Source organism: Cucurbita maxima, unplaced genomic scaffold, assembly GCF_002738345.1.
Source record: "Cucurbita maxima cultivar Rimu unplaced genomic scaffold, Cmax_1.0 Cma_Scf00031, whole genome shotgun sequence".
Lineage (NCBI taxonomy): Eukaryota > Viridiplantae > Streptophyta > Magnoliopsida > Cucurbitales > Cucurbitaceae > Cucurbita > Cucurbita maxima.
The window spans coordinates 770,491-798,435 of record NW_019272047.1 but is presented as its reverse complement, the minus strand read 5'-3'; the positions used below and the strand labels follow the sequence as shown (position 1 = coordinate 798,435).

At 36.4% G+C, this 27,945-nt stretch overlaps 4 protein-coding genes and 2 long non-coding RNA genes across 9 annotated transcripts; 2 read left to right on the top strand and 4 right to left on the bottom strand.

The window, feature by feature from the left end:
- Positions 1-55: 55 nt before the first annotated feature.
- On the bottom strand, positions 56-9,694 carry LOC111466476 (ubiquitin-like-specific protease 1D). Of its 2 annotated transcripts, XR_002714385.1 has the most exons (15): positions 9,219-9,694; positions 7,455-7,506; positions 5,890-5,984; positions 5,491-5,753; positions 4,838-4,886; positions 4,476-4,546; positions 4,346-4,378; positions 4,145-4,240; positions 2,558-2,660; positions 1,739-1,836; positions 1,267-1,389; positions 991-1,105; positions 795-902; positions 392-691; positions 56-310 (listed from the first exon to the last, which is right to left on the bottom strand). XR_002714385.1 is itself a non-coding variant. In XM_023111143.1 (14 exons), exons 1-14 carry the CDS (start codon positions 9,555-9,557, stop codon positions 542-544), a joined length of 1,695 nt encoding a protein of 564 aa, XP_022966911.1. In that variant the 5' UTR covers positions 9,558-9,694; the 3' UTR covers positions 56-541. The 2 variants fall into 2 exon arrangements, 1 of the variants encoding a protein (XP_022966911.1); XM_023111143.1 differs by having other exon boundaries at positions 56-691.
- A 1,528-nt stretch (positions 9,695-11,222) lies between these two features.
- Positions 11,223-17,189, top strand: LOC111466362 (RNA-binding protein 25-like). Of its 3 annotated transcripts, XM_023110975.1 has the most exons (8): positions 11,642-11,772; positions 12,165-12,535; positions 13,012-13,271; positions 13,366-13,518; positions 14,315-14,732; positions 14,922-15,608; positions 15,722-16,305; positions 16,631-17,189. In XM_023110975.1, the coding sequence occupies exons 3-8, from the start codon at positions 13,044-13,046 to the stop codon at positions 16,880-16,882; spliced, it is 2,322 nt and encodes a 773-aa protein (XP_022966743.1). In that variant the 5' UTR covers positions 11,642-11,772; positions 12,165-12,535; positions 13,012-13,043; the 3' UTR covers positions 16,883-17,189. The 3 variants fall into 3 exon arrangements, with proteins under 3 accessions (XP_022966741.1, XP_022966743.1, XP_022966742.1); XM_023110973.1 differs by lacking the exon at positions 12,165-12,535 and having other exon boundaries at positions 11,223-11,772; XM_023110974.1 differs by having other exon boundaries at positions 12,165-13,271.
- Positions 17,190-18,934: 1,745 nt separating this feature from the next.
- LOC111466458 lies at positions 18,935-20,026 on the bottom strand. Its single transcript, XR_002714380.1, has 2 exons — positions 19,910-20,026; positions 18,935-19,818 (listed from the first exon to the last, which is right to left on the bottom strand). It is a non-coding gene; the product is annotated as an uncharacterized LOC111466458 (long non-coding RNA).
- On the top strand, positions 19,812-21,438 carry LOC111466454 (probable xyloglucan endotransglucosylase/hydrolase protein 33). The gene is made up of 4 exons (XM_023111119.1): positions 19,812-20,204; positions 20,286-20,386; positions 20,469-20,677; positions 20,785-21,438. Exons 1-4 carry the CDS (start codon positions 19,961-19,963, stop codon positions 21,170-21,172), a joined length of 942 nt encoding a protein of 313 aa, XP_022966887.1. The 5' UTR covers positions 19,812-19,960; the 3' UTR covers positions 21,173-21,438.
- LOC111466459 lies at positions 20,279-20,778 on the bottom strand. Its single transcript, XR_002714381.1, has 2 exons — positions 20,613-20,778; positions 20,279-20,519 (listed from the first exon to the last, which is right to left on the bottom strand). It is a non-coding gene; the product is annotated as an uncharacterized LOC111466459 (long non-coding RNA).
- Positions 21,439-22,342: 904 nt separating the features above from the next.
- LOC111466452 (U4/U6 small nuclear ribonucleoprotein Prp31 homolog) lies at positions 22,343-26,127 on the bottom strand. Its single transcript, XM_023111117.1, has 9 exons — positions 25,944-26,127; positions 25,758-25,840; positions 25,193-25,255; positions 24,959-25,096; positions 23,675-24,567; positions 23,513-23,583; positions 23,066-23,168; positions 22,837-22,912; positions 22,343-22,699 (listed from the first exon to the last, which is right to left on the bottom strand). Exons 2-9 carry the CDS (start codon positions 25,758-25,760, stop codon positions 22,592-22,594), a joined length of 1,455 nt encoding a protein of 484 aa, XP_022966885.1. The 5' UTR covers positions 25,761-25,840; positions 25,944-26,127; the 3' UTR covers positions 22,343-22,591.
- Between the last annotated feature and the right edge of the window lie 1,818 nt (positions 26,128-27,945).

The following is a 27,945-nucleotide window of genomic DNA, read 5'->3' as shown; positions in this document are numbered from 1 at the left end:
TATGCTACGAAGTTTAAGAACTAAAATTTAAATTTGATTCGATAAGGTGTCTATAGATGTTAATAAAGTATTTTCAGAATAATATTGTTAAGAATCATAGATTACAGGTTTGATTTTTGTATGCATCAAGCGAGGAGGGTAGGAGCCGTCACTCACAAAAGAAACAGAACGATCCTATGAACAAATTTACTCCCCAAGTCCACTCCACAAAATGGTCTAAAGCCAAAGGTATATGTTCACGGGGAATTCCAGCCAAGTGATAGCCTTTCCTAGCTCGTCTAACTCGATTTCTTAGTGTTGTGATGCGACCCTAACAACCCACGACATGATTTCAACCTATTGCAAACACTTATTGAGGATTTAAATTTTTGAATTTTTTCGAATATCATACCTAAGATCAGTTGGCTGCTAGGACGAGAGCGGTAAGATGGCTTTAGCTTCACTAGCCAAGCGCGATTGACGACAGCACAGCCCGAGTGAATCCCAAGTGAACTACTAATTGTAACAATGTGCACCATTTTGCGTAAAACGACCTGCTAATTCATTGTTTTGGAGCATGATCTGAGGAGGAGCTATCAACAGAACCTGCAAGGCATTGCCTTTTCAAAATTTGGAACTCTATTTTGAGCAGACATTTTATCCTCGTCCTCAAGCTGGAAGCTTCCTGGGGTTTGAACCACCTCTTGCCAAACTGAGATTTCATGAGTAAAACACCACATCATGTCATGTAATGTCAATCGTGCATTCGAGAAGCATGGTTCGAGTTATCAAAATCAATTCATAAGCATAAATACCATATCCAAGTCCTTCCTTTTTAGCCTATCAGGCGCCTCTTCAATGAAGCGCTCGATGAAGTATAGAACAAAGAGACCACAGTCATAGTCGTTCTTTTGCTGGGGAACCTGGTGATGGGATCCAAGATACAAAAAAATGATTTTAAATTATTGAGTTCATGAAAGAAAACATAACTAATAAGAGCAAGGAGACTACCTGGATTATTTTCTCTTCAATTCTCCGAGAGATATTTTTCCATATTCTATATGGCATTGGAAGATCTAAACAAGCAACTTCTCGATCCAAGTAGCACCATTCCTCTTTTATAAAGCTACAGATCACAATTTATTCAATTAGATCTTAATCATTTTTAAGAACATTTTAACATTATATCTAAAAGAAGGTCCAGAAAACAAATCAGACAATAATATAAATTTCACCAACGTGGGTGGTGATCAAAAAATTTCCAGAAATGGTTGGGGGCTTACATACCTTTTGATGTTATCAAAAACTGATCGGCTAGAGTGAAGTCCCAGGGAATCCAAATGAAGTATAATGGGTCCGGATTCATCTTCCTTACGTGGAAAACATATAATCACCAAACTCCAGTGGAGACTGAACACATCACAAACCAAAAGATCAAATCAAAATTCTGGGCAACATACAGGATTCGTTTTAAAACCGACCAGCCCAAGACTGACACATAGGACATAATATCCTAGATGATCAAGGCAGTTGATTTGAAGCTCGCCCTTTGGCCATGGGACCAGCCCAACGTGGCCAGTAACAGGAATAATTGAAAAGTTACAGACAATGTCTACAGGAAATAAATAGCACAATCAATGATCAATGTGATGAGATTCAACACACACGGGGAACGAGAACAGCTAAATAAATAATAGCATTAACTCAGAGAGAAGTTATTGCACATCTAGATATAAAAGAGTTGATGATAGAAACTTACTCCTCATGGATTGGAATCAGTACATATGCCTTTTGAAATATATTAATGCCCTTCCACCACCTTCTGAACTTGACGAAAAAATTCTCTCGATCCTTCCCCTTACCATGTCAAAATATGCAAAATCAAGAATAACTTCATTAACCATGAAAAGATAAGGACGACTTATAAAGGAAGATGAGGCATGATATTGCTCCCAAACGAAAATCCTAAGGTGCTATTTTGGGTGTGGGTTTGACATCTTTGTTATATGTCTCAACTTTTCTGCATATGATATAACATCATATATGTTACAGGTCATGTAACCATAACATTTTGCATCACATGCCAATGTGCGTTTCCATATCCACTAAATAAAGTGTATAAAAGCAATAAAAATAGGTTATAAACCATACACCTAGGTGTGTCAGGCAGATACATGCCTCATGTCTGACAAGGCAGTGTGAGCCTTAGTGCATCACAATAAAGCTTACATATTTCTTTACACACACTAATATTTTACCCCTCTTTCGCTAAATGCAAGTATAATTTTTACCTCAAAAAAATCTACAATTTCTTCTTCTTTGCCTCCTTTTCTTATAAATGAGTTATATACAAGACGTAATAATTTTCTATATTTATAATAAAGTTATTATCTTCTACAAATGTGTTATTGATCCTTAAATTATGCATCTAGGCAGACTCTGGCCTCACCTTGGGGGTATGTTAACAGAAACTGTGGCACCATAGTATTATAGATTCCTCTCGAGAAAAAAATGAAACAATCACTAAGAAGTGAAGGAATTGAAACACCCTTGATAAGTGTATAGGAATTAGGACTACCTTATTTGATACAGCCTCCTTTAGCTTTTCGTAAAAATAGGTATTGAAAAAGTGATAATTGCATATCACCTTCTTTGTTGAAAATGCTTGCTGCTGTAAATATCTACATAAGGAGGGAAGTTGCCCATGGAACACAAACTGTATCAATACCAAAAAGTTCAACTAAAAAAAAAAGGAAAAAAAATGAAACAGGAAAGATAAACAGACTATAGCAATGATATCCAGCATATATAACATGTGCGGCCCTTAAGGAGTCTCTCAGTTAAGGCTGAGTTTGTGGAGGTGGTTAGAAGGGAAACGGTGAGCTGGAGTTCTTGCAAAGGGTTTGGGCTTAAGTGGAGATTGTGATTCGGAGATGTGTGAGATCGGTCAGGTATTCTATCCTCGTCAACAGAAGGCCTAAGGGTAGAATTCATGCTTTGAGAGGCCTTAGACAGGGTCCTCTCTTTTCCTTCCTCTTCTTATTGGCTGTGGACATTATCAGTAGAAGGCTATCGAGAGGGGTTGTGTACTAGGTTTTAAGGTTGGGAGCGATGATTTCTCTCTTTCTCATTAGTTTGTTGATGATACAATACTCTTTTGTTTTTGCAATGAAGACTCTTTCATAAATCTGAACAAATTTTGGCTTCCTTTGAAGCTATGTTAGGGCTGATATCAATAGAATAAAATGTCAACTCTGGGGTCTAAACTGCCATGAAGTTAAGTTTAGTTGGTTGGGTTGTTTCTTTTTGTCTTAATTAAGTTTCACTATAGGTCATTGTTCTAGAAACAATTTATTTTGGGATCCGACGGTGAGCAAGATTTGCAACAATCTCTTTTGTAGAAGAAGAGTTATTTTTGAAAGGGGGTAGACTTACTCTTATTCAAGTTGTGTTGAGTGGTTTCTCGAGCTATGTCCCTTTTTAGGGTTCTGGTGACCATGAGTAAGTCTATTGAAAGGATCCTGAGAGTTCTTCCTTAAGAAGGGTTTGAAGAAGGAAAAGTGTCACACTTTGTAAAGTGGGTGGTAGTAACTAAACCTAGGTCCCTAACAGAGCGTTCTTGGCTAAATGGCTACGGTTTTTCCATCTCAAGTCTAATTCCCTTTGCAAAAGATCCTTGTGAGTAAATATGGGTCATTCCTTTTCGATTGGACTAGAAAACTGGTTCAAGGCACTTCTAGATGTTGAACAGGTGAGTACGGGGCTAATACTTTCTCGACACTATCGAACCTGAAATCCACTCTTAAAAAAATTTAGTGGGGAGGAATTGTTTTCGTATCCTGGACTTAAAGGAAGGAAAAAAGTCCCCAATTTTTTCTTAAATCGCCATTGACAAACATTACATATTGAAAAGGTACATCCCATACTTGAAATTCAAAATAAAACAAGATAAAAGAAAACCAGAAAAAGAAAGGTAAGCCAAGTTATGTCTCGAGAGGAGAAAAAAATGTGGAGTTCAACAACTTATTTCAAATTATAAGAAAAAGAAAAGTAAACCCCATGAGTTTTTGTGATATCAAAGTTCTTCGAGGACAAGAAAAAAATGTGGAGTTCAAATCACGTCAAGTTAATCACTTCCACAAGTCCAAAATAGAGCTCTACTAACCGAATATAAAAGTTCATGATCGTGGATGTCAAATAACCCTCTGGATCAAGACAATTTATGTCCTCAAAACAAATTTCAACGGATTCTGGATCATCCCTGCAAATAGTCAATAGAATATACGGTAAAAGACCTCTTGCATAGAATCGCAAACTCAAAGAAAAGATACTTAAAACATTAATAATATGGATAAGTGTTGTATACCGCGATGGGTAGTAAATCTTGGCCTCTTTCATGCTGAAAATCCAGAAAATGAAAATCAAAGCTAGAATCATAAAATTGTCCAAGCAAATCTGCATGTCAATGGCCTAAAGAACAAGCACGTTAAGTTTACCATTTGTCATCGTGCTCTGGTATTTTCATTGCCAAAGCTTCCTCCTCGTCTACAACTACAATGGTCTGCCCCTATAGAGAGAAATCACATCAACTGGACGAAGTATCATAAAGAACATCCAACATAAGGGCAGCACAAATGCCATCTTGAAATGATTTTTCAGTTTCTATTTAGAAAAAAGAACTTCTAAGAGAGCCATTTTAAATAAAACATAGAGATAAAGACCACCCACAACGCTCTATACCAAACTACTAGGTTGAATGATAAGAATATTATAACAACAGGGTTCATCTTGCCTTATGCATCAAAGCCACAAGGATGAAAAAAAATAAACCCAACAAATGGTAGCATTCAAAATGTACCTTTCTGGGCATTGAATTATCTGAATGCTGAACTTGAGAAGCATCCTTCCTGCAAAGAAAGGGCCAAAATAATGTAAGCACATGAACCAAGGAAGGGCTAGTGCAACCTGAAAAACTAACTGAGAGAAGTTTAAACTGTTACTGATTATTTAGGTCAACTGTGACATCACGGACTTTTAAGAATGACAATAGATGAGCTACATTTTACATTTTCTAGTTCAACTGGATACTTAATTTTATTCATTTTACTTTTTGGCCATCCCTTTTAAGAGGAATGCTAAAATGATGTGGCTCGCTCAATGATGTAAGGGCTGTTTTGTAGGAAATTTGGTTGGAGAGAAAAACTACAAAGAAAAAATCAGGGTGTGAAAAGACTTGATAATGGGATTTGGATGGTCTAAATAGCTGATTCAAGTTAGTTGCATGCAAGAGGTCATTTTAGCTCATCTAAATGCATGGATAGAGTACTGAAACATACAACGAATGTAACTAATATTCATGTCCAACCATGTCCAACGAATTGTATATTTTACTAGGACAAAAATGAAAACTGCCCTCTCAAGCCAGCTTCCAATTCTACATCTGCTCAGCAATAAGATTCCAGTGGGGAAAACCCAAAAAAGTAGTCAAAGAAGGATGGTTAAAGTACTTACTTCCGAAAACAGCCGGGCAGCCTTTCACTAACGTGAGAATCTAAATCATCGGGAATTTTACAATTTTGAGCGGTAACTGAAGAAACTTTTTTATTTACATCAGTAGAAAGATTAATGGAACATTTGAATGGCTGCTGTCTTGCTGATGCTTGACCCTTGTGTTTTACTTTTGGAGATAATCTACCATTACATCTTTGTCTCTGATTATCACAATGTCCCAAAATTGATAGATCTTGACTGAAGGCACTACTATTGCATTCTGTCTGCTCAAAAAAGTTAAAATGCACAAAAAAATTACATCAAGGACTGAAGTAAATCGAAAAGTTACAGGTATTTATTTTATGTAGAAGACTGAAGGAAATTGAAAAGTTACAGATATTTATATGGCACAGCAAGTACTTTTTCTTCCAACTTCTGGTAAAAACAAGAAGTGAATGTGGACAATGAATCAGCTGAAGATGAAGCAGTCTTTTCACTAGCTACATAAGATGAACCTACAAAAAGATGTAAGCCCTTGGGCATGATTAATTGACAAATTTTGAATTATGATCCTGTTTCTTTGTAGTGGATCATATAACCTAACTGTAACCTTTTACATTTTGGATTTTTTTATAAGAAACTTCTGTGATGATAAAACAATTAGAAAATTCGAGAAAATGTCTCTTATGACTTATCCTTCTCGTCAATCAGACCAAAGATCAGAATTTAATATTTATGCACACAATCTACCAGCACAATTAATGTTTTAATAAAACAAGGCATGAAACTTTTTATTATGAAAATGAAAGAAGACTAACGCTCGAAAATACAAAATATATATGGAAAAAATAAAACAGAACAGCTTATAGAGAAAGATTAAAAAAAAAATCCCAAAGTAAATATATATCTAATAAAGAAAAATTAACAAAAGACTTGGAAAGAACACACCAAGAAGAGGCTTTGAACCCAGCTGAATCAAGCTGATGAAAATGAGGAAGATCTTTATTCTCAAAAACCATTGAATTTCTCACCATCCCAAGCTCCGAAAGACCAGCTTTTATTGCATTAATTCATAGTAGACGTCCTAGCCGGCAATGACATACCAAGAAGTAGCTGCTCCAAATTATCCATTAAAAGACTACGAAAAAGCCTTAAGTAACCTTGAAAACTACGAAAATTTGAAAAATTCAGCTAATACGAATTAAATAGACAGACGGTTGAGAAAATCTCCATTCTCAAAACAAAGTGAGCACACCAATGGCATCAGAACAAAATGAGGCAATTTCTGCTGTAAGACTCTGAAGTGTTGAGATTGCCATCGAAGGATGTTAATCTTCTTAGCATTTCTAAATTTCCAAATAACCATGAAGATGTCCTTTTCAAACGGAGAAGAGGAACATAACTTTCTTACCAAAGATTTACCAAAAACAAACTCGATGGCTCCAAAGACCAAATTCTAGAATCAGCTGAAGAATAACCTTCTCAGAGGAAAGAATGCCCAAAAGAGAATTAAAATCCTAAATATCTTCTTTAAAACACCTGGAAACCAGGCTCCAAGGAGAAACATCCATATCCCACAAATCAGCCACAGCTGCATTAGGTGATGAGAAGATGAGGAAAAGCCGTGGAATCCTCCATATTCACCCCACAAATTGCCGACTTTTCCCAATTAATCTTCAAACCAGAACTCCACACGAACAAAGCAATAGTGTGAATCAGAATATCAAGCATCTCACCATCAAATTTACAAAACAGCAATGCACCACCAGCAAATTAAAGTAAAGAGACGTGAATGTTATATACTAGAGAGAAAACTATATTGAGCATCACATAAATGAAAACATTCTACATCACAATTCAAGCATTCAACCATTCCAGATCCATCAAAGTGTTATTCAGTATATGATTTGGAGTTTTAAAGGCAAGTTTATAAAGCAAAAAGAATAAATCAAAAGAGAACTACAATGCCAGATTCAAAACCTTACCAACTGTACTTGAGGTAGTTGGCTGTGAGCAATTTTCGCATGTAGCTGCTTCCTGATAAATAATAAAAACAGAAGAATCTTAAATGAGCACCATGTTAGAGTAAAACCTCATATGAAATAATATGCTTCCTCACCAAGAACTTGGCCTTAGTCTTTTTATATAAAAAAACTGAACTTTCCATCGAGGAAAAATCAAAGAATAGAAGGCAATACAAAAAAATCAAGCCCACAAAAGGAACTCAAGTAAAGCAGAGGTTTCCAATCAAGTAAAATAAGACCTACCAGAACATTACGAAGGCCTTCATCATCAAAGCCCAAAGAGTAACATAGAACGTGATAAGTGAAAAAATATCACAATGAGGGAACTTTTGTTCCTTCAAAAGATTCTATTATTACTCTCACACCATAAATCCCACCAAAGTGCACAAGCTCTGCAGTCTATAAGAAACGCCCCTTCTAGCGAAAAGGAGGATGGAGAACTCCTTGAGGTGTCTGACAAACTAAAAATTGAACACAACGAAAAAGGAGATCCAAACAACTTGAGCAATATCACAGCTCCATAGCAAATGATCAAGATCTTCTTCCTCCTTCTAACAAAGTATGCAACAAAAAGACCTATCCAACTGAAACAAAAATCTTCAGAGTCTATCTAAGGTGTTAGCCCTTCCATGGATAACCAGCCAAACAAAGAATCGAACCTTCTTAGGAACTTTCACCTTCCAAATACTCTAGCCGGAAGGGATCTGACAAAAACTGAAAAAAAAAAAAAAAAAACTATAAGAGAAACCCCAGACGAGTTTAGACTCCAAAAGCGAACGTCCCTTCTATCTATTTTGTAAAGACAAATGGCCAAAAGCCACCTCTTTTGATAATTCCTTCCTTGTAATGAAAATGATCAAACTTAAATTCAATACCAAATCTCAAAGTTGGAATTTAGAATTGAGATGCAAAACTCAAGGGTCTACACGGATCTCAATGACTTGGAATTTGAGGAGTGGTTCAATTGAATTTCAAGGTGGATATGCTCCTTGCTGATGTTGCAGACATGAGGTCGTGAACTAGTGGCCAAAAGTGGGATTTCAGCGCAAATGCCCCCTTTGGATCATTTGGGCATCTAACTCTTCCTAACTTGAAGAGGTAGATAATGTGATGGAACTGAGGAAACAATATAGAGTACTCTCCCTGGATGCTATGTGCTGGGGTAGGAAAGATTTGAAGACTTTTTGACCCTTTAGATAATCATTTTATGTTCCTGAGCAGTAGTAATATGAGCTTCCACATATTTGGCTTTGTGGGTTCTTGAAAGTAAAGGTTACAACGTGGTGGCTCAAGGCAGGTGGTGCAATCTTGCGGAAGAACAAGGTCAGAGAGGAACAAGACTTTTTAAATTTTTAGAACGCGAATGGACTAGAAGTTGGGCTATGATACTTTTTTTATGAAGCTTCTTTAGTCGAGTTCTTGCTCAAAAGATACCTCATCAGTTTCCCTCTTCTATCTCTTCCAATTGGTGAGCTTTTCGTAACTCGTCAGAAGTTGGGAGGCTTCCCCTCCTTTGATTATATCATTCGATTTAAATAATTAATTGTCGTTCCTTATAAAAAAAATAACTAAATAAATCGAGTTTAACTGATATGTAGCATCGAAGTATGTTGAATGAAAATCTCGATGATCGAACTCCAAACAAAGTTCAAACGATTCATTAAAAGAAGAAGAACAATAAAAATAATTGATAAGAGATTCTGAATCAAAACATGACAGGAAAACCTTTTCAACTCGACGGAGCTTTCTGGATTCCCTCTCTTCCATGGATAGGTCCAGATTGCGAAGGTACTTATGCCCCTTATCTGGCAAATAGCGAGCCTTGGTCTCGTAGAATTGCTTCATTCGGCGAATCTTTTCATCCAATTCGGCATCGTTAAGCTTCTGGCATTCATCTCTTAACAAATGTTGGCGATCGGAGTCCATTTCAAAGTGCTTCGAGATCGTAATTGAGGGCTGAACGATTATTTCCAGTGGAGGCTCCGTTTCCTTGCCGCCGAACAGCTTGTCCCAGTCAATATCCAGAGGCTTCTTCTTCGTCATTTCATCCTGCTCCATCGCCATGAATAGGCATCTGGTGCAGCAGAGAATTCAGCTATTGCTTCGATTCTCCTTCTCTCAGTCTCAGTTAACCCTCGTTCAGAGCCGAACAAATTTTCTTTGACCTTTTGGTCTTTTTTTTCTCTTTTTTCATTCCAATTTTCTTTCTCCATGCATTTAGTATGACCATGGATTTTTTTTTTTTTTTTTTTTTAAGAAAATAAATTCAATTTTTTCCTTCAATATTGAACGGTGGTTTATTAAAATTAGGGCTAATAATTTTTTTATTTTTGTTTCGAGAAAAAAGAGAGTTCGAACAAAAAATATATATATATATATATAAAAAGTATGTTGTAGACGTTGTCGTACGTTGTGGGTGTCAGCCTAATGTAAGGTGATGATCGTGTGCGTGAACCGAAAAAATTAGGCCATATTTCAAGGGATTTAGGGGTTGTGGAGGTGGTTAAATCGAGTGATGATCGTGTGTCCAAATGGAGAAAGTTAGGTCATATTTCAGGGGGATTTAGGGGTCGTGGAGGTAGTTAAATCGAGTGATGATCGTGTGTCCAAATGGAGAAAGTTGGGTCATATTTCAGGGGATTTAGAGGTCGTGGAGGTGGTTAAATCGAGTGATGATCGTGTGCTCGAACAGAGAAAGTTAGGCCATATTTCAAGTGATTTAGGAGTCGTGGAGGTGGTTAATTGAGTGATGATCGTGTGCTCGAACGGATAAAGTTAGGTCATATTTCAGGGGATTTAAGGGTCATGGAGGTGATTAAGTCGAGTGGAAGGATATTAGATAAGAGATGCGTTGATATTTGAGGATCTACTCACGTAAACCGCGATAGAAACACTCACCCTAGCTATAGTTCATGACAAGAGTGTATGGAGCTGTGCATTTCCATATATGTTTTTAATATTATTTACACCGAAACTCATGTTATTTCATAACTGCTTTTGATGTTGACTTGCGGCGACTGCAATGACTTTTTAGATCGAGTATTTTCCATCTATGTCGTTTTAATATTATTTACATCGAAACTCATGTTATTTTGTAACTGCTCCTGACGTTGACTCCCCGAAAATTTTTGTACTTCTATGTCCGTTTTAAATCCATGTTTGACTTCTTTTACCTACGTATGCGTGTGTATATATATATATATATATATTTATTTTGTTTTGAATTTTTATATTTTTTAATAAAATTTATATTCAAAATTAAATTTATCTATTAAAAATTATTTAAAACTAATATTCTTTTTTAAAAATAGAAAAAAAAATCCCACAATTCCTAAAAAAAATAAAAAAATAAAATAATAATAATAATAAATGATGGAGACATCTTAGTAAGAAAATATGCTTATTGGGCCTCGAGGCCCTAACGAGTCCAAATACAACGGGCTTCCTCACTATAGAGCCCAGTTTAATGCTGGACTGAAATCTACTAAAGTAACCATGTAGGTGACGCAGGTCACCACGTGGACCAATGATACGTCACCTGCTAGACTCACCCGCTGAAAGAGAAACAGGCAATTTCATCTCCCTCGCCTCGTGCTTCTGTAGGGGTTCCGAGATCGTTTCTACGGTTCCTTCCTTCCTTCCCTCCTCCACCTTCACTCTCTAGGGCACAAAAATCTGAAGGATTGGTCTGGAAGCCTTCGACTTCCTCCCGATCTTTTCTCTTCTTCCATGGCGGACTCTTCTTCTTCCCCTGCAACCCTCGATTCAAATCCTCAAGTTGCTGAGCCGGAAAACCCCAATCCACAGGCCAAGAAACCTGAATCTGCCGCTGCTTCTTTTCCTCCTACGCAATCGTTACCACCAGCACCGATTTCTGTTGGAATAAACCCTACCTTGCATTCACCGTTGGTGTCCACGCTGCAACCGCCTCCTTTATCGTATGGCCCGCCGCCCGGTACTGTGGCTGTTCCTCCGACGGCTCCGTCTTTTCGGCCGGTGCCTCTCGGAGTTCATCAGTTCTCGCCTATGCCTGGCACTGGCATGCTGAACCCAAGCTATCCAAACCCTGGGGTTCAGCCTCCCGGTGTTAGTTCGGTTCCGGCGCCTGCTCCTGGTATGGCAAGTGGCGTTACGGGAGCTGTTCCAGTTCCAGCGCCTCAGCAGATGATGGCTTATCAAGTTCCACCGGGTCAGGTTCCAAATCCGGCGATGAGGCCGTACGCCACTATGCCTAATGGTTTCGCAGCTGCTACTCCTCAAGGAGCATTTCTTCCCCCTGGTGGGTTTTCTTTATCCCTATTGTTCTAACACTTCAATTGGCAATGTGATTGCGTAATAATCTTGAATAGTTTCTTTAATCTATATGATTGCCGCTGTGTTATATGTAATTTTGTTTAGCATTCTCTTTGTTGATGCTGTCAATTGCGCCCGCTGCATTCATTTTAAGTTCGTTATCAACTGGAACACAGTCTGACTTCGAACAAACATTTACCTTCATTTCCGTGTGATTTTGACTAGAAAGTACATAATTTTAAAGTGTTGACACAAAGTAAGAGTTCAGGGCATGTTATGATGCCTTGGAAAGAGTTTACAAAATAAGTTCGGAGTCTATTAAAAATTTTCGTGTTGGTTAGATGAAGGGTATCGATGACAGGATGTTTTCTCCTACAGCGTCTTGTCTCTTGATTGAATACGGTGAAAAAGGTTGGAAGGCTTCATATTGCTTAGAGAACTCCCAACTACAACTCCTTTTTTGGTATGCTCATTCATATTTGCCTGTTATTCTTGTTTGCTTTCAGCATGGTTTTTTTTCTTTATTTTTAAATGGGGTTCTGGTTCTAAGCCCATAGAGAACTTGGTATACAATACAAGCAGTATAGTATTCAAGAGCCTTTCCTTTTGCCCTGCTACATAATATACGGCTGGTCCTGTTTATTTACTAGGATTTTACTGGTAGTTATATTGGATACTGTCCCTGGATTTTGAATTGCCAGAAGCAGACCATGTTAACCACCTGAGTGCTCGTTCTCCTTGTTTCTAAGGTATCAAATTCTCTTAATTATTATATTTTTTTTGACATTTTCTTTGATTCCTTATGCTACACAGTCGGATCTCTTGGAAATTTGAGAGTGAGTTTTGAGAACATATTAATTTATTCCCTTTTCAATCGATTATCTGTGTGTATGAATTGCTCGAAGTGTTGTGCTTCTTAAATCATAAAATTCTGCTTTTGATGGATGGGATATTTGATAAAGCTGCAAGAGTAAGGTAAGACAACTTACGTAACAGTTCAAGGAATTTGGTGTTATTATTTGAACGTTTTCATTAGGTTAGATAATGTATTCAGCAGGTGATAGCTTCCATTCGTTTGCTGCCATCTTTTATTTACTTGGGACTTTTGTAATGGGATTCATGAATCCTAATAAAATATTATTCTATGTACTTTTAGCACTGCTTTGAGTAGTCCGACAACATTTTCTGATGCATTGGCAAGATATTTTTTTTTTCTTTTGTGCAGGAGTTCCTCGTTTTGCTTCTCCATTTCATGGTATGATTCGGACACCTTTTCCTCCACGCCCACCTGGTGCTATGGGCATGATGCCAGGAATGCCACGGCCTCCTGTTCCAGGGATTCCTGGTGTTCGTCCAATCATCCCTCCTGTGGTTAGACCTGCTATTCTCCCAAGTGTCACACCTGCGGAAAAACCACAAACTACAATTTATATTGGCCGAATTGCTCAATCAGTGGAAAATGATTTCATGCTGTCCCTTCTTCAGGTGGGTTAATCACTCTCCATGTTACATTTCTTCTGTTATTTTTCATTATCTTCAATTTAGTGACCTATAATCAATATCCATCTGTTTCTTTTAGCTATGTGGACCAGTGAAGAGTTGGAAACGGGCCCAAGATCCTACAGATGGAACTCCCAGAACCTTTGGATTCTGCGAGTTTGAGTCTGCTGAAGGTGTTCTTCGTGCTCTACGGTTACTGACGAAGTTAAACATTGATGGACAAGAGCTAGTGGTATGATGGAATTTGTTACTATTGCTTAGATATCCTATTTGATTTTATTAATATTAAATAATTTGATCTTTATAATCTACTACGTAAGTTACTGGTTTTGTTTGAATTAACATCTTCCATATCACAGTAATTTGAATCTCTAAGATGTGTCACGGCCTTTCCATTGACGATCAAGAAATTTAAAATTTTCTGTTTTTGAATGTTCATCTTCTTCCAAATCCTTACCTTTCTAACAAGTATTACAAAACATCTGGGTACACTCTTGCTCTACCATTTAAGATGCTATTTTGAAAATTTATTTAATCTTGACATTCCTTCTTAAAAACAGACATTACAGTTATCAGTTCGTTTGTTTTTTCTTTTTTTGCTATCCTACAGCTTCCTTGCTGCGACTTTCAGATTAAACTTTCATGGATTCTGTTTATTTTTTATTTTTATCGATCTATCTTGTTGTGATGTTATTGTATGAGCTGAAAATTCAGTCATAATCAAGGTTGTCCTCTATATTGCATTTTTCCCCCTCCCTACCAAGTTCTATTATTATGGATTGATAACTTTCTTCTTGATAATAGCATTACTTTTTTTCAACATAAAAATGGTATGGATATTTATTTTGTTTGGTATCATTAAATTAAAAGTTAAACTTGTTTCTGATGGGGAGTAAAACAAATAGTAAGTTAAGCTAGTCTGTTTTTCTTTCTTTCTTTCTTATGGTGTCAAATGTTTACTCTATATACAACTTTCAAGTTTCAACTTATTTTTAATATAATTTTATCACAATTTTTTAAATGAACAGCTAAAAGGTACTCAAGCAACAAGAGATTATCTGAAGCGTTATGTTGAAAAGAAAGCAGAGAATTCAAAAAAACTGAAAGAAACACAGGTTTCAGAGACTAAGGAAGAAGAAGCTGATACAGCGAATGTGGCAAAAAATGAAACTTCAAAGCCCCCTGCAGAGGATTCAAAAGAGGACCGTGATTCAGGGGAAAAGGAAGATCATGACATTGCCTGTTCTGCAGTTTTAAGTGATGAAGATAGAGAGGCTGATCGAGAGGCATTAGAAAAGCTCACAAATGCTCTGGAGGAGAGGTTGAAGTCTAGACCTCTGCCACCACCTCCTCTACTGACATCTGCTGATGTTTCTAGAAATTCAAGTGCAGAGCCATCTGCTAAACTGAAAGATGGTGAATATGACGTTGATATTTTGAAAAGTGGTGAGTGTTCATAAGTTGGTTGTTCAAATCTTCTCTTTGTAGTATGAGAATAACTAACTAAGTTTGCACAGTAGATATACAATATTTGTTTATAGCGTGGTCCTTCATTCATTACGAATAGTTTATGTTTCTTTCTTAAATTTAAAGAGTGTAGGTGCTGGGTTGCTTAATTTTCATAACCTCTTACAGATGCAGCTGATGATAGAAATGATGATGATTCAACTAGCGACAATAAACAAACTAGTGAGCAGCACGACAAGCCTGAAACAAGCTCACCTGATAGAAGTAGAAGGTATGACAGGAGAAGTCGAGAAAGAGACAGGGAGCGAGATTTAAAAAGGGACAAGGAGCGGGAAATTGAGAGATATGAAAGAGAGACAGAGCGGGAACGAGCTAGGAAAGAGAGGGAACAAAGAAGAAAGATTGAGGAGATTGAGCGACAGTATGAAGAATGTCTTAAAGAGTGGGAATATCGAGAAAGAGAGAGAGAAAAGCAGAGGCAGTATGAGAAGGAGAGAGAGAAAGAGAAAGAGCGTAAAAGGAAGAAAGAGATATTGTATGATGAAGATGATGAGGATGATGATTCAAGAAGAAAATGGCGCAGAGGTGCTCTGGAGGAAAAGAGGAAGAAGAGGTCTAGAGAAAAGGAAGATGATTCAGTTGATAGACAGAGAGAGGAAGAAGAAATTGCCGAGGCCAAAAGAAAGGCCGAGGAGGAACAGCTGCAAAAACAGAGAGATCCACCAAAACTTCTACCTGGTCAGATGATGAATATCAACGAGAAAATTGTTCTTCCTGAAGAACCTGCTAACGATATTAAATTTTTTACTTCAGAATGTGATTCTGAGCTTGACTCGGGCCGTGAGAACCATATAGGTAATTGTCTTGCATGTAAACTTTAAGAAGTCTGTTTATTTTTTTAATCCACATGTTGATTACCTTGTACTTGCCTATTCTATTATTTGAATGACACATCTGGTACGTGACAGGGGACGGGTTTTTACAAAATGGTAGCGGTGATGAATTAAATATAATACCAGCAGAGACCCGTCAGAGTGAAGGCTTGCCTGCAAAAAGGTTAGGATTTGGTATAGTAGGTTCCGGAAAACGGACTACTGTACCTTCAGTTTTTCACGAGGAGGATGATGAAGCACAGAAAGAGAAGAAAATGAGGCCACTGGTTCCAATTGATTACTCAGCTGAGGAACTCCAAGCTGTGCAGCCTTCTAGTACTGGGGCTTTGCCACCAAATTTAGCTGCAGCAGCCGAATTTGCAAAACGTATATCAAATGTTAATTCTAAAGAAGAGAAGCCTGACAGTGAAAGGGAGCGAGGAAGGCGTCCCAGTGAAAGATCTAGTCAGCGGGATAGAGACCGAAATGATGAGGATACCTATCGCAGCAAAGATGAGAACAAGACAACAGACAGAGATAGGGAGCGAGACCGTGTTTTGGATAAAGTAAAAACACCAGACAACAAAAAGCTGTTGGACGCAAAACAGTTGATTGATATGATTCCCAAGACAAAGGAGGAATTATTCTCATACGACATAAATTGGGTAATTTATGAAAAGGTACGGAGTCTCATTGATTTTCTTTTCTTAATATTTTATGGTCATTGAAATTTGAAACTGTGTTACATGTATAACTTGGGTGTCATATGTTTTAAAGATTATGTGGCGTGGAATTTTAATTGCAAAGTCGATACGTTTGTAGTTGTGCATAGCATTAATAATACTACAAGTAAGGATATAACTGCGTCCCATTGCTTGTCAATCTAGGGTGTTGACAAGTCTTTTCTCATTTCATTCTCTTTACCTTGAGTTTTCAATGTTAGAACATGGTCAAAACTTAAATTTCTATTATATTCCCCTCATGCATTGTTATGCACATTTGCAGCATGCACTACATGAGAGAATGAGACCGTGGATTTCAAAAAAGATAACAGAGTTTTTGGGGGAAGAGGAAACCACTCTTGTCGATTACATAGTTTCGAGCACTCAGGAACACGTAAAAGCATCTCAAATGCTGGAGCTGCTTCAGTCAATTTTGGATGAAGAAGCTGAAATGTTCGTTCTGAAGATGTGGAGAATGCTAATCTTCGAAATAAAAAAGGTAGAAACTGGTCTAGCTTTCAGATCAAAAGCATGAGTTAAGTTTACAATGCATGTCGGCTCCCATTGGTGCTTTCTCTGTACCAATATTTTTCACGGCTCTGAACTTTCAGGCCATTTCTTGAGGGTAATAGGATCACATCGCTGTTTGGATTTTACTCAATTCTATGCTTTAGATTCATTCTTTTTAGTATTTATAGTCGAACTTTTGTCTCCATGAGAGGTTGCACTTGTAGCTTAACAAAAAAAGAAAGAAAATTTTCCTTTTCAAACCTAGAGAATATTAGGAAAACGACCGAAAAATTTGTTTCGTAAGAACCTTATTTGGAAAGATCTGTTCTATAGGTTGTACATCCGTGTCCTTGGATTCTAAGAAAAAGGTTTTGAAAGTTGTTTATGGTACATAGTTATAGTTTTGCAAGGCTAAATGTTCACGTTCGTACAAGAAGTCGTCGTGTAAAGGATCAAAAGATTCAAAACCAAGTTACAATAGAGCCAATAGCCAAACCCAAAGCAAGAAGAAAACCATTATAACCCTATTGGAGTCATCACTGCACGAAGTGTTTGGAATAGTTCACACATGGGAAGAACTAATGTGTTACTTTCTCCTTTTCGTCTCCACCGATGTCAAAGTGTAGTTGATTAAGTTGATTATTAGGGAGTGTCAAGTAGCAAGCTGAAGTGACTTGGAAATGGGGAATTTGAGCACCGGTTTAATGTTGTGTCCAATACACTTCGATGCTTAAGTTAGTTACATATTCAGTTAGTTGAATAGTCTAAGTTGTTAAGAGCCGAACACAAATAGGATTGAGTACCTTTTACTTAAGGGAAGACTATCGAAATTAAACCGAACCCAAAAGTAAGAAGAAAACCATGGTAACCTCAGTAAACTCTGCCTATTGAAAAGGCACCAATTTTGGCGCCAAGATCATCGTAACAGCCGATAAATATCCACAACTGAACCCGAGAAAGACGAGTAAGAATTGCCACAGGAGCTTAGGTCTAAGGAACTGAGAACCATGCAAGCAACCCAGAAAGAGTGGATAAAACAATAGCCTCCCCACCCAGCTCCCAAGAACAACCTGGTTCTTGGAAATATGGGATACTAGTAAAAAAAATCCGAGTGAAAATCGGAGTGATCTTTATATTTCCAGTTTGCTTCATTTTGCCTTCTATATATTAAAACTTTCACTTCTTTATTAGAAGATTATGCACTTAGTGATCATTTTACCTACCAAATTAAATCGTTCGGGGCAGATTAAATCCCGAAATTTTAATGGGTTTGAATTACCTTCGTGTTTTGAATGGGACCATGATCTTTCGTGTTGAGATTTTTGAGATTTTTAAGTAGCTGAAAAATCGGATTCGTTTTAATATGTGCAATTGAAATGCATTGCGAGAATTTATGTTTGATATTTAAATTTTATAATATTTTAGTTATTATGAATTTTATGATATGAATAAGTATGAATTTTTAAAATAATTTATTAAAAATTGAACAATTCTAAACCCAATAGATCGATTTAGTTTGAATTATAAATTCTATTTAGTTCGTTTGAGTAGCAATACAATCCACCCTAAATTTTTAAAAATAATTTATTTTTTTTTAAAAAAAAATGTACAAATAAAATAGGGGTCGCTGCATGGACATGGACAGAAAATAAATATGCACAAATTTCAAGGAAGTGTTTGGTTTATAAATTTATGTAACTAAAAGTTAAGAAGCCATACCAAAATTGCTTACCTAAGAATGCTAGCTACATAAATTCAAACCTAACAAATTCTTTAAAATTGTGAATCAAAGCCAACTAAAAATACTTAGTCTAATGAAAAATTATCATAAGAACGTCTATACAGATATAAATTTAGATATTTAGTTGAGAGTTAAAACTCGAACTAACTTGTATACGATCTCGCACTAGTACGATTATTACTAGTTATTTTGAGTATCAAGAGCACTATGATGCTTTACATTAACATTGGCCATATGTGGATCTTAATTAAGTTTTGTTCGATCTATTTATAGTAATATCAGTTAACTACATTAAAAAAAAAAAAGATTTCGTGCATGGATTGATCTTCAGTCCTCTATGAGAAATCAGCTAAAAGTACTTGATTTAGCCAGGGTCCGTCCCAACACTTTGGGTGTTCCTTGTGACGACTCAAGTTGACCTTAATTGACTTCGAGCTTCAGTACATTTTTCCTACAACATGATAATAACAATTTCAAGAGATTTGATCCTACTAGCAGAAGTTACAATTATGAATAATTTGCTACACTCTAGGTATATAGGGGAATGAATATCATAGCCTTGTTTTGTTGCACAACTTGCGATAGGCTATATGTCAAATGTTGTATTCAAATCACATCAAACTCTCTCTTTTTCAAAGCCAGCTATGGCATCTCTGGCGAATGAAGAAACACCAAAATAGCAATTTCGATCTTTTACGATCTCAGGTGGTTCGTCTCGACCCAGATATAAACAACTTCTTACCTACAATAAGAAATGAAAGCTAAATCAATCAACGGACAGAATCAAAGAACCCTTCTTTAAAAAAGTTGAATAATTATATGTTTGAATTTGTTTAATCAAATGATTGGTTTGATGCAATTTCAACCTCCAAATCGCACAACTCATGATCCCAGCTACAAAATCAGTGGCAAAAGCACGTTATTATGTCTACTAAAAGTCTAATCAGGTCTAATCACCTCCAATTTGACACTAATAAGAATAAAGAATTGGTTAGGTAGGCTTACTTCTTGTGGCCCATAACAGTGTCCAATACTAAAACCAGTAGTGAACCAATATTGGTTCATGAACTGTTCTTTCTGGCAGGAAATCAAACCAGAATAGTTTGGTAAATGTCCTCCTCAATCGCCCCACCTTTCAGACAGCCCCACAAGCAGTGCCAAGGTTCTTAAAATCAGATGAACATGACAATTTTGATCCTTGTAGCATACAAATCCCTGAACTTTTTGCTCAAAAACAGATATTAAACAAGGGACGAGCCATCAGCCAGCTATTAAACAACTAAGAAAGTTTCTTCTCTAAGAAAAACTTACAGTATAAAGCTGAATTGTAGTCATCTCTTTGCGCATCTGGGTTGTTTAACGATGGAGATTTCCAGAGATGTAATGGAATTGCGCCTTTTGAGCTTCATCTTTTTGTGTATGTTGTTTGTTGTCCCTTCTCGTGGCAGATTTACGAGATATTACACGCCTCCAAACGTCCCACGTTTGACAGATCTCGTTCCTCGTGTCTTGATTGACCAATGCTTTGCTAAATTGTTTGGGGCTTCAAATATGCAGTTGATGAACAATGGGTCCTCTGTCAATCTCACTCTCGACAAAGTTTCTGGTAAATCACCTTTGGATCTTAACTTTTCTTTTAGTCTGACTTCACTTTCATTTATAACTTTTTCTCTCTTCATCTTTGGAGGTGCTGGTCTGGTCTCCAGAAACAAATATCATTATGGATTCTTCAGTGCTTCAATTAAGCTTCCATCAGGTCTCACTTCAGGGGTTGTGGTGGCTTTTTATGTAAGTTCTTTTTTTCTCTCTACTGTTCTCGGTTTGGCTTACCAGTTTGATGCATAGCTAACGAGATGAACGCCGCGTTCAGTTGTCGAATGCAGATGTTTATCCCCATTCTCACGACGAGATAGACATCGAGCTACTTGGACATGACAAGAGAAAAGATTGGGTTATTCAAACAAATATCTATGCCAATGGAAGTGTCAAGACTGGAAGAGAAGAGAAATTCTACCTGTGGTTTGATCCCAGCTTGAAGTACCATGATTACACCATCATTTGGAACAATTATCATACAGTGTAAGTGCATGAAATTCAGTCACAAAAATAAACCCAAAAATAGGTCTTTGCTTTACTTATTGGATCAATCACAATGTTTCCTAAAAAGTGCCTCGAAATGCAAGCAGGTTTCTGGTGGATAATATTCCAGTAAGAGAGCTACGAAATTCTGCAGCTTTCTACCCATCAAAGCCAATGTCAGTTTTTGTCACAATATGGGATGGTTCAGAATGGGCAACTCATGGAGGCAAATACCCAGTTGACTACAAGTATGCACCCTATGTAGCTTCTTTTGAAGAAATGGAAATCAATGGCAGTATGACAACTCCGACAGCCACTGCTCCTTCAGGTTCTAAAACCAATGTCTCCAGCCCAGATACTCTGGAGCGGCCAGAATTTATCAAGCTATCACAGCAGCAGATAGAGGCGATGGATTGGGCAAGGAGGAAGCTCATGTTCTACTCCTATTGTAAAGATACATCTAGATACAAAGTTATACCACCAGAGTGCAAATAAATGTATTTTTTGCTATTTCCTACTTATCCACTAGGATTCTTTCAACAAAAATTTGAAGTTACAAAAAAAAGGGTATTGTGGCCTTGTATACCATAATGATTAGTGAGGTACACCTACGTAAGACATGGGATGGGAAGAGAAGTAAGATGTTTGTCTTTGTGCCGCTATCTTGTTTTTTTATAATTTTTTTGAAAAAAAGAAAAGAAAAGAAAGATCCTTTCCCTTTCAGTGTATATGAAAATAAATGTGCTGGCTTATTTGGTTTATGTGGCAAGTAAAAAAATCACCGTCAGTGATGCACTAACTGGATCCCACTAGACAAATCAAAGACAGGGCAATTACTTTATCTAGAAAGATGTGCCAATGACAATGCAAGAAACATCTCACGTGGGGATGGCGATGCGAATATGCTTTCAAGTTTTGAACATCAAAGACAAAGATGCTGGTCGATAGTTAAATAGAGAAGCAAAACTCCAACATGAATACATACTGAAATACAGGAGAGCTTTATTCGAGCCGTCTAAAATGAAGGATTCTCTGTCTACGAGATCCTAGTCCAGCTTTAAATTTGACTTCCTAGAATCTTCTTGAAGGATGCCAAATTCTCAAAGGCTACTCACTCCCATGAGCTTACCAACTGCATGGAGATGAAATATCAGTTTTATAATATTGTAAGAATGAAACTTTTGTAAGTTACAACATTTAATAGCATCATAAAGAAGTTGAATTGATCTGCAACTACCAGATCGGTGTTGTCAAAGAAAATTTAAAAATAATAAATTACACAAGGCCAGAAGCTTCTGTTGCAATAGAACCTACCACCTTTTTAAACCACCCAAAAATCAATGCGATCTGACAGCTACGGAGGAATCAAAGCACCCTGTCCTTCCTTGATGAAATGAAAAATACATTAAGAGACGGGCATATCTTGGATGCTTGATGTGGGCTTCTAATCAAAGACTACAGTGTATGAACTTTTAACTTAAACTTTGTACAAAGTCAATATCTTAAACTTCCTCAGGGGTGAACTGGGATGTGCAGGTTTTGACGATTTTCACCTTAAGGAAATCAGAAGATTTTGATGAAGTACTAACAATAATTTGATGGCAATAATTAAGAGACTAACTTCTTAAAGTGTAAGGCGGGCCACTAAAAGATAAAACCACCAGGTAAAGTGTAAGGCGGACCACTATAATATCAAGTCCTGCCAAAAGACTAACACTTTTAAGTGGTCATTTAAATCCCAAAAATGATGAAAGATAATCAAAACAAGGGGAAATAATAACCTTCGTCTTATAGAAACAAAAAAAAAAATCCTGTGCCTTTCGCTTAACAGGGCACTACAAAGCGTCATCGTAAGGCATATCTATGTAGGGCTACAGCACGAACATGAAGCAGGATGCATGATTGTATAATGACTTAGTTTTTCCTGATTTTTGAAAATGTTCCCGTTTCAGAAAAGTAGGTGCTTTGAGTTCCACTGCCTAGTTGATTCATATGAGCCTGAGGATTCGACAGCTCAATCCCCTGCAACGAAAATATGAAATTCTCACAACCCCGACATTAAGTATCCAGGCAGTATCATGAAAAAAAAGAACAATTACTTTCTAGGCGAACATTAGATAACATAGGAGGAACTGGTGAGGAAGGCAAGAAATACTGACTTGTACAGGTGTAAATGCTAAACTGGACGTCAGGCCAGACGTAGCACCACTGCTTCCATAACGTTTTTCCTTGAACCTAAAAGTAAATTGAGAAAATAAGTCAACAAAAACAGATAAACGGGCAGATTTTAGGCTGCAAGTATCTCCTCTTTCTCATCTACTTCTATTTTTCATTTTCTATTTTCCAGGGGTATGAAAATATTAATATCAGCTCAATGACTTGACTTACTTCTTAACAACTTTTGCGGCAAGCTTGCTCTGAGCAGCTGACACACGCAGCTTGCCACTCCCAGCCTGACCAAGCATTCCATACCCTTCCCCTAATCCATCTCCTGTTGTATGAAAGGATGAAGAGAATGAAATCTTTATTCAGAATCTTATTGGAGAATGCTTCAAATAATTACTTATTCCATCCAGAACAAATTTCTAAATACAGATGAAAATACAACTACTTTTGGCATGCCAATATTCCTGAAAGAGGAAAGACCCAAGATGGTTATAGTAGTATTACTTGCAATTATGACTGTTTTCTGGTTCACAAGACAAACAACTTGGCAACTCAAGCTTATCGAACAGCACAGCATTGCATCTTATACTAATGTAAATGGAATGAAGCATAAGCAAGAATACAAATTTAACCAATCCAGATTATTATAAAAATGAACGAAAGCCTTGCCTAAAGAACTCTCTTCAGGCACCCCAAACTGCATCCTGTTGGCTAGCTTCCTCATCTCTGTTGTTGCATATCTACAAAGGAAGTCATATTGATCCATGATCAACCGAAAAGTGAAACAATTAAACCTTTGATTGTTAGAGAGATGGAAAAAAATATCAGTACCTTTCCTTCATCTTCCTTAGTCGACGGCCACCTCTCTTCTTTTTGGGTTCAGAATCAGGGACCGGAAGAGGTTTTGGTTGTTTAGCTGGTGGAGGTTCTTGCCACTTCTCAATTTTCTTAAGGATCTCATCTTTAAAAACTCTTCCAGTCTTCCCAGTAGGATCGCCCCTGGTGGAGTCAACTCGTGCTGCAAGTGTTGATTTTGCAGATACAAGTCGACAAGCACGCATCTTCAAATGGGGAGGTGTTGATTGGAATATCTCTGTTTGCTCAATGTAACCTAACCGAAACTGTGAAGTTGCTGTGGAAAACCCAGCAAGGTTCTTTTTCTTCGCACCAAGAAGCTGGACATTGCAAGCAGGCATCTTAGCTAAAGAAGCAAGCCCACCAGCAGTTCCCATTAGTTTTGCTGCAACAGCACTTCCAACTATGGCTGAAAGATTTGGTGCAATATACCCCATTCTACTTTCAACAAAGTTAAGAACCATTTTCTTTGCTGAATCTAAAGCAAGAGCCCGGTCACATGCATCAATTGTTTTCTGGAGAATTTCCTCTGGAAGTGGCTTGCCACTTGTGGTAGATGCTGTAACTGAGACAACCATAATGACAGCAGAGGGTAAAAGCCCTTCTAAGTCTACAAGAGTCAAATCCATTTCATTGCCAATCTTCTTAACAACTCGAGCATAATCGATTGGGTGGTGCACAAGTGATTCAAGCTCTGGAAATTTCAATCGATATTTATCACGTATAAAATTGTGAATAATAATAATTTCATTCTCAATATCCACCGACAAAGCATTACACTCCACAATCAGTTGGTACTCAGGATCATCTTCCAATACTAATCCTTGATTTGAGATATTAGAATCCTTCTGTAATGCATCTTCCACTTTCTGTAAAATCCAAATAATTATATGATAACCTATAACTTATCAGTCTGCAGAAACTTAATGATCTGGAGATAAAGCATCATGAAATCCAACATGTAATGAGCAATAAAAATTAACCTTTCAAGGAGACGAGTTTTGGTTCAAGGAACAACATGGTTTTCAATAGTAAATTAGAAAATGCATCAAAATTCCAATAGCATTATTTAAAAGCAATGAATTATCACAGAGAAAAAAGTCCAATGATTAAATAGTAACCCATACTTATCAGTCAACAAAAGGTAAGCATAATAGACAAAACAGAGTTCCAATGTATTTACTCGCCTTTTACCAAACCCTTTCCGTTAAAGCCACTAGGTATGCCGAAGTGATAAGGGAAACTTTCATGTGAACTAACCTGCATTATATCACTGTATCTCTGTGATTTCTGCAATTTTGAGACATTATCAAGATCATCATAATTAAGGCTTTCTAGGTCGGCAAGGTCTCCATCAATATCCTCTTCCATATTTTCAGCATCAACATCTTCCTCATCCTGTAATCATTCAGTAACTATTGATTGGTTCACACTACTACTAACATGATTATGGAATTTACTTTCCCGATAGGAAGGTAAAATGCATTTGCTCACCGGAAAATTGTCTTCATCAGAGAGTTCATCAAGATCTGCTAGAAAAGAATCGGCTAAAGTAGCCTACAAAACCCAGAAAAAATATGATCATCAATAAGCAAGATAATTCACGTTTTCACGATAGACTCTAACATACAGTTGAAGGAAGAAGCATCATAGCAAAATGAATAAAAAGATAACAACAATAGCATTACAAGAAGTAGAAACAAATACAGCGATTCACAACTTGTTCATTCCAAAGAATTACATGCAAGAGAGAAAAAAGATCAAGTTCCCCTACACCAATAATGAATTATAAGCTGATCCAGAAAATTCTTGAATACAAGATATCCTTTCAGTAACTTTAAAATTCGAAAACGAACGAATAGCAACACAGAATTAGCAGCTGATAAAGAATTGAGCTACATATTTAATAGAATATTCTCAAATTCATAATGTCAACATAAGTCAATTTGAATTACATGAAAAAACAAGAGACTAAACTAAATCAGCATACAAAAGAAAGAGCTGAAACCCTAACATTTCATGGATGCAAGCAGAACAAAAAAAAAAAAAAGTTACTGACCATTTTCTAAGCTTCTCCACAAGATTATAAAGCTTCCCTGGTTGTCTTGGTCGTAATCAATTCAGCACCAAGTTGAAGAATAGCTGAATTTTATAGTTTCAATATCCAGAGCTAGGAACATACAAATATAAACCTAAACTGATAAAACCACACTCTGATGCTTTTACACACAAGGCAATCCCAAACCTCGGATGAAATATACTCTCCAAATGTTACAGCAAGGTAACCGACGAGATAAAATTCACACTCAGAACGATCAGAAAGAACGCCGACGAAAGAAAGAGGAGAAACTGGCAATGGCTTGTGATCGACGGAAATAGTCAGAAACAGAGGAAGAGATAACAATTGAATTTTACGACCGCCGTTCGCCGATGCAGCCACCGATCAACTGCAAGATAACCAATTATGTATGGGCCTACAAAGCCCAACCCACTATTATGTATGGGCCTACAAAGCCCAGCCCATAATCAATAATCAAGCCCAAATTCCTCTTATATGTGGGCCTACGAGCCCAAAACCAACAACTTTCTTGGTCAAATAATAAAACTATTATTTATTGAAATAATTAATCATATATAATATAATTTTATATACCCTTCAACTCAATAGTTAAGACAATATAATTTCTTTAGTTCGAAACTTAATAGGGGTAGGAGGTCGAACCACCAACTCCAAGATACTAATGGGTCAACTAGAGTGGAAGTCAAACAACAGGAATCGGGAATCTATGATTGATTCGAAGAATCACTACCCAATACAATTATGCTCCTCGAGATTCTTGTTTGGGCTTCTTTCAGAGCATAAGAAGACGGGTTAAGAGATTCGAACATTTGGGTTTTTTGAGCTATGTTCGTGTGCATCGATAACTATGATAAAATATGCAATATTTGTGTAACAACCCAAGTCAACTATTAACAAATATTGTCCTTTTTGGGTTTTCTCTTTCGAGCTTTCTCTTCTGATTTTTAAAACACGTCTACTAAGGAGAGATTTCTACATGCTTAGTTTCACTCTCCAATCGACGTGGGATCTCACAATCCATCATTCTTCAAAGCTCAGTGTTTTCACTAGCACTCATTTCTCTCTTCAATTGATGTGGGGTCTCACAAATCAACTCTCGAACCGAGCTAGTAAGCAAACAACATTGACCATATTAGTTGAGAAATCAAAATGGGCTTGATATTGCACAAAGATTTGGAAAAAAAAGGTGTTTTTTAGTCTATTATTTCTCCAAAAGCAAGCCATGATGCTTCTCTTGCACAAAAATTCAAGTGATTTGGTCAAAAGTTTGACCAGAACAGCAAATCTTTGACTTATTTGGACCAAAGCAAAGGAGTCCCTTGCTTTTTCCACACCTAAAAATAGAATCAAAATATAGTGCCGCCCTCTGCTGACGTCATATTAATAATTATCTAATAATGGGGACTGTTTTTTTCTTTAATTTTTATTTTACAAAAGAATAATTAATAATAATAATAATAATAATAATTGCTGACGTCACAATGTGTCTTATACTTTAAGCCGTTTAATATAGATTTTAAAATTTAATTTTCTTATTATTTAAAAATAAGGATGTTCGAAAAATTTGATCAACCCGAACCGACCTTGTAATTTAGGGTTGGACTATTAACTCATTTGAATTAATCGAGTTTAAATAAATAAAAAATTTATTTAATCAACCCAAATATATTTTAAATTTATTTAATTTTCTATTTTTTATTATTTAATTTATATATATATATTAATAAATGGTTTAAACCCTCTCCAAATTGGATTCATTATTTAATAAGAATTTTTTAGATTAAAATAATTTAATAATTTAACAAATAATATTAAAAAATAATATGTTATATTATTAAAGATATTTATGTTTAATTAGGTACAAAAATGTTAATTTGACCCAAACAAATTAATTCTTATAATCTTATGTAATGTGAGTAGAAGTAATAAAAAAATCAAATTTAATAATTAATTATATTATATATTAATAAATTAATTTAACTAATTAAAATGATTTAATTAGTTAAATGATGGTAAGGAGCGTTAAAAAATATATTTTAATAAATTATTGCTAATTTAATATAATAATTATTATTTATTTTTAAATACTAATTAAATAATTGATTGTAGTTTTTTTTTTTTTTTTTTTTTTTTTTTTTTTTTTTTTTTTTTTTTTTTTTTTTTTTTT

Excerpts from the sequence above, each read along its gene's own strand:
- LOC111466476 (XM_023111143.1), bottom strand. The coding sequence starts at position 9,557 with ATGGCGATGGAGCAGGATGAAATGACGAAGAAGAAGCCTCTGGATATT. Across the intron at positions 5,985-7,454 it reads AACTACCTCAAGTACAGTTG|GTTCATCTTATGTAGCTAGT; the intron begins GTAAGGTTTTGA and ends ATCTTTTTGTAG. Across the intron at positions 692-794 it reads AAAGGAAGGACTTGGATATG|TTTGGCAAGAGGTGGTTCAA; the intron begins GTATTTATGCTT and ends ATGAAATCTCAG.
- LOC111466454 (XM_023111119.1), top strand. The coding sequence starts at position 19,961 with ATGGAGATTTCCAGAGATGTAATGGAATTGCGCCTTTTGAGCTTCATC. Across the intron at positions 20,205-20,285 it reads CACTCTCGACAAAGTTTCTG|GTGCTGGTCTGGTCTCCAGA; the intron begins GTAAATCACCTT and ends TCATCTTTGGAG. Across the intron at positions 20,387-20,468 it reads GGGTTGTGGTGGCTTTTTAT|TTGTCGAATGCAGATGTTTA; the intron begins GTAAGTTCTTTT and ends CGCCGCGTTCAG.
- LOC111466362 (XM_023110973.1), top strand. The coding sequence starts at position 11,223 with ATGGCGGACTCTTCTTCTTCCCCTGCAACCCTCGATTCAAATCCTCAA. Across the intron at positions 13,272-13,365 it reads TCATGCTGTCCCTTCTTCAG|CTATGTGGACCAGTGAAGAG; the intron begins GTGGGTTAATCA and ends TGTTTCTTTTAG. Across the intron at positions 15,609-15,721 it reads GGGCCGTGAGAACCATATAG|GGGACGGGTTTTTACAAAAT; the intron begins GTAATTGTCTTG and ends GGTACGTGACAG.
- LOC111466452 (XM_023111117.1), bottom strand. Across the intron at positions 25,097-25,192 it reads CTGATGAAGACAATTTTCCG|GATGAGGAAGATGTTGATGC; the intron begins GTGAGCAAATGC and ends GAATGATTACAG. Across the intron at positions 24,568-24,958 it reads GATACAGTGATATAATGCAG|AAAGTGGAAGATGCATTACA; the intron begins GTTAGTTCACAT and ends TGGATTTTACAG.